The sequence below is a fragment of the Hylaeus volcanicus genome, chromosome 7 (assembly GCF_026283585.1).
Source record: "Hylaeus volcanicus isolate JK05 chromosome 7, UHH_iyHylVolc1.0_haploid, whole genome shotgun sequence".
Classification (NCBI taxonomy): domain Eukaryota; kingdom Metazoa; phylum Arthropoda; class Insecta; order Hymenoptera; family Colletidae; genus Hylaeus; species Hylaeus volcanicus.
The window spans coordinates 7364499-7368824 of record NC_071982.1 but is presented as its reverse complement, the minus strand read 5'-3'; the positions used below and the strand labels follow the sequence as shown (position 1 = coordinate 7368824).

The following is a 4326-nucleotide window of genomic DNA, read 5'->3' as shown; positions in this document are numbered from 1 at the left end:
CGAAGCCTCGGACAACATTTTCCCTAAGGAAAAAGTTGTTTCAAATCCCCCCCCCCCCTCCCCGAACCACCCCTTTCAAGGACCACCAACATTTTTGGGACACCCTGTATATATGTATATCTAGCGCAATAAGAATTTAACGTACCAAACCCGAGAATATTATAACGAAACCACATTCCTGCTAGCTTTCCTCCTGAAGGAAATGGCCTCATTAAGAACCATTATACAGTGTGTTTCAGAAAAGGTCAATCCGTGTACAATGTAGCAATCTATGATTCTAATTTATAACCTATATCGGCACACGATTAATTCCAGAAATAATTTAACAATGAAAGTAACGTTCGCTATCATTTCATTCAATTGTCAACTGCGTTAATGGAAGTATACCTTTAAAAAAAATTCAGACAATTTCCTTTCTCGTTTCTTCGAAAGACACGCAGGTATTCTAGACGGCCACCCTGTATATTGCATAGCTTCGCTGACATCCTCAATGGAGCAGTGAAACTGACCACTTGCGCGTAACGATTAGAGTTTGCTACGTATAGTAATTAGCGTATGATCCAGTATTCGTCTAAGACCAAAAAGTCAGTCGGATTATAAGTGATCACGAAGTGATCCGCGAGAAACGCGACTTCTCGATACTTTCGTTGCTTCGAATAATGGGAGGATATGTTATAGACGAGAATCGTATGTAGCAGATGTTGAAGTAGTTTCTTGGTTTCTTCGTAAACAGGGTTAAAAATAATGTTCGGTCGGTACATACGCGCGAAACCTGTCGATAAGTTTTCGTCTTGTCGTGACGATTGGTGACATCTGTCAAAAAACGTTACAAATAGTTCGCTTCTAATGCAACATGGCCGTTGCGTTATTTGAGATAAAGATATTAGGTTGGTACGTTCCTATCGGGCCACCTTGTATACTAGCGATATCGTCACACTTCGACTGCCATCGAGGAACGTGCAACAAAATTAACGAAACGATAATCTATAAGGCCTCTCGAACGATGATCATCAATCGTTTAGTATCTGAACTTGATCCTAGAATCGGAATAAATTACAGATTAGCATTACCAACCGAGTTTTAAATTAGGATTACCATCCGAGTTTTCCTTCGGACGTAAACGAAGTACAAAGCAACAGATTTCAGATTTCCATGGGACGATTATTAAATTATTAATTAATATAAAGAGTTAATAGGAATTAGTAGGACGTTCTCGAGCCCTTTCACGGCAACCATTTACTGAAATCGTTACGCTAATGGCCTATAAAACGTAATCGGCTGCACGAGGCGTTTCTAATTGGCGTGAAAGAGAAGAGAGTATGTACGGGGGCGCAACGAGAGGCGACTTGTAACTTTCGTTAGTGAGAGCGATTTTCGTCCGTTAGAAGATGCCAGTTTCCATTCGTTCGCCGCGAAACGTAAGCGCGTGCCCCTTCTTCGATGGGAATCGTGAACGATCACTTTCTTCTAGGTTACTTGGAAGGATTTACTCGGTCCGCGAGTCGGCGATCCAGCGCGAGGATCGCTCGTGCTATCGATCGTCGTCTCCTTCGTCGCGATCTCCGACTGTCATTATGAATAGTGATCTGGGCTAGATTCGAAAAACAATAGTAGATATCTCCTCGTAGATCGTCGTAGATTTCATTTTCATTTTTAACATGGGCGAGTAAAGTCGTCAAGTAGACGAATTAATAAACGAGTAAGTCGATTAGTGGAGCCTGTCGAGGGTTGAGAAGCGGCCTCTTAGATTGAAGTGTCGATTCCGTCTATTCGGTTACCCACGGTTCGCTGGATTACCGACGTAGTCGCGCCGAAAAAAAAATATGATTAGTGAGAAAGAGTGAAAAGTGAACGAATCGATCGAGTAAATGGTGCACTCTGTTCTGAGGAGATGAATCTTCGCGGTGGACTAGCGATACTTCTTTTCGTTCTTGCGGAGATCGACTGCGCGATAGTGAGGATCGTGGGAGAGAATCACTCGAGTGAGTATACCTCGTTATTGGCTAACGAATTATTGTTTTAATAAAATCGATACTTGCACCATTGAGACAGCAAATTATATTTCGATTGTATCGATTACATTCTAATAAACTTAACTAACTTAAGGGACAATTTATACCTCATCTTCTTGTACGAGCAAGGGGTCCTCGAATAGTATACAGGGTGTCCCAAAAATGTTGGAGGTCCTTGAAAGGCGTGGTTCGGGAGGTGATTTGAAACAACTTTTTCCTTAGCAAAAATGTTGTCCGAGGTTAAGGAGATATTAACGGAAAACCTCAACCAATCAGAGCGGGTATATACCGTTGGAGCGGCCGTGGTAGCGAAGGCTGCGCGCTAAGTGGCTGCGCTCATACGCTACCGTGAGCGCTCCATCGGCATCCTCGCGCTCTGATTGGTCAGTGTTTTCCGTTAATATCTCCTCAACGAAGCCTCGGACAACATTTTCCCTAAGGAAAAAGTTGTTTCAAATCACCTCTCGAACCATCCCTTTCAAGGTGGTACAATATTTTTTGGACACCCTGTATATACAGGGTGGAGGTGATTTGAAACAACTTTTTCCTTAGCGAAAATGTTGTCCGAGGTTTCGTTAAGGAGATATTAAGCCAAAACCCCGACCAATCAGAGAGCGAGTATGCCGGTGGACCGCCCACGGTAGGCGTAGGCTACGCGATAGGCGGCCGCGCTCATACGCTACCGCGAGCGCTCCATCGGCATCCTCGCGCTCTGATTGGTCAGTATTTTCCGTTAATATCTCCTCAACGAAGCCTCGGACAACATTTTCGCTAAGGAAAAAGTTGTTTCAAATCAACTCCCGAACCATCCCTTTCAAGGTGTTACAATATTTTTTGGACACCCTGTATATACAGGGTGGAGGTGATTTGAAACAACTTTTTCCTTAGCGAAAATGTTGTCCGAGGTTTCGTTAAGGAGATATTAAGCCAAAACCCCGACCAATCAGAGAGCGAGTATGCCGGTGAACCGCCCACGGTAGGCGTAGGCTACGCGATAGGTGGCCGCGCTCATACGCTACCGCGAGCGCTCCATCGGCATCCTCGCGCTCTGATTGGTCAGTGTTTTCCGTTAATATCTCCTCAACGAAGCCTCGGACAACATTTTCGCTAAGGAAAAAGTTGTTTCAAATCACCCCCCGAACCGCCCTTTTCAATTTGCATCACAATAGAAATCGTTAAATTTACTGCTTCAGACTTCGTACACCCCCCCCCCCCCTCCCCGATTCACTCCTTTCAAGGACCTCCAACATTTTTGAAACATCCTGTATTCCCCGCTAGATGGCTGTCGACTTTCGCGCTAGTAAGTTGACCGAGTTCTATATACAAATAGGAGATCATCGGAGAACTCTGAATCCTATAAAAAGGATCGTTTTCGACGAAACGCTTTTCCCTTAATAACGCAATTAGGTGAGAACCGTGAGTTTTTAAATAACAGAATGCGGATGTCCAGCAGCATCACACAGGCAACCGAGGGCGATCCCGACGAAAGGAAGCGGGAGAAATAATACGTTCGACGAAGAGAACGTCGCCGTGACGACCGGGCGAATTTTCAACGGAAAACCGAGCAAAAGGGGCTCGTGGCCCTGGCAGGTTTCCCTCCAGCTGTTGCATCCGAAGATGGGGTTCATCGGCCACTGGTGTGGCGGTGTCCTCATCGAGCCCACATGGGTCGTTACAGCGGCTCACTGTATCCACAAGTAAGCCTCGATTCAATTCTTTAAAAATTCAACACGGTTTTTTAATTACCACAGAGCGTTTAAACAGAGAGGAGGAATATGATTTACGAATTATACTTGCCACTCGGTACTGTAGAAACAGTGTAACTTTGTTACGAGGAACTTTGGCCTGATAAGTGAGGCACAGGGTAAGTAGAAATCGATATTGCCTAGTGGAACCGTGAGTGCCAATTAACAATTTCGACAAACGCTAGGAAATTAGTACAGGACACATTGAAGTACCTTTGCTGCTGTTCAAAGCTTCTTGGTATTTTCAAGAATCAACTGAAGCGGTAATAATTTTTTCGAATTGATTCTGATTCTATGGTGCTTGTTTACAGTGATCTTTTCAATTTGCCAATCGGTGCGTTGTGGACGGCGGTCGTTGGAGAATGGGAGTTGGACTCTGGTGGACGTGGGTCGGCTAGGCTACCTGTTGAACGAGTCATCATTCACGAGAGATTCAATAATTACGTACACGATATTGGTACGCGTATATCAATTATATTTAATTATATCAAATGTATTATTGTATAGTTTCTAATTGATATCAGATACATTCATTATGTTAAATGTTAAATATAAAATATTAAGGGTCG

General features: G+C 43.8%; 1 protein-coding gene across 7 annotated transcripts in view; it reads left to right on the top strand.

Moving 5' to 3' along the window:
• Positions 1-4326, top strand: part of LOC128879495 (chymotrypsin-like elastase family member 2A) — a 15704-nt gene that overhangs the window by 9476 nt on the left and 1902 nt on the right. Inside the window, exons 2-4 of one of the 7 annotated variants that reach the window (XM_054128683.1) lie at positions 1892-1982; positions 3466-3709; positions 4069-4214. In XM_054128683.1, the coding sequence (XP_053984658.1) occupies positions 1892-1982; positions 3466-3709; positions 4069-4214 (481 nt within the window). Of the gene's footprint in view, positions 1-1471; positions 1983-3447; positions 3710-4068; positions 4215-4326 lie in introns of all 7 variants that reach the window. The other 6 variants (XM_054128682.1, XM_054128681.1, XM_054128680.1 and 3 more) reach the window with 6 other exon arrangements.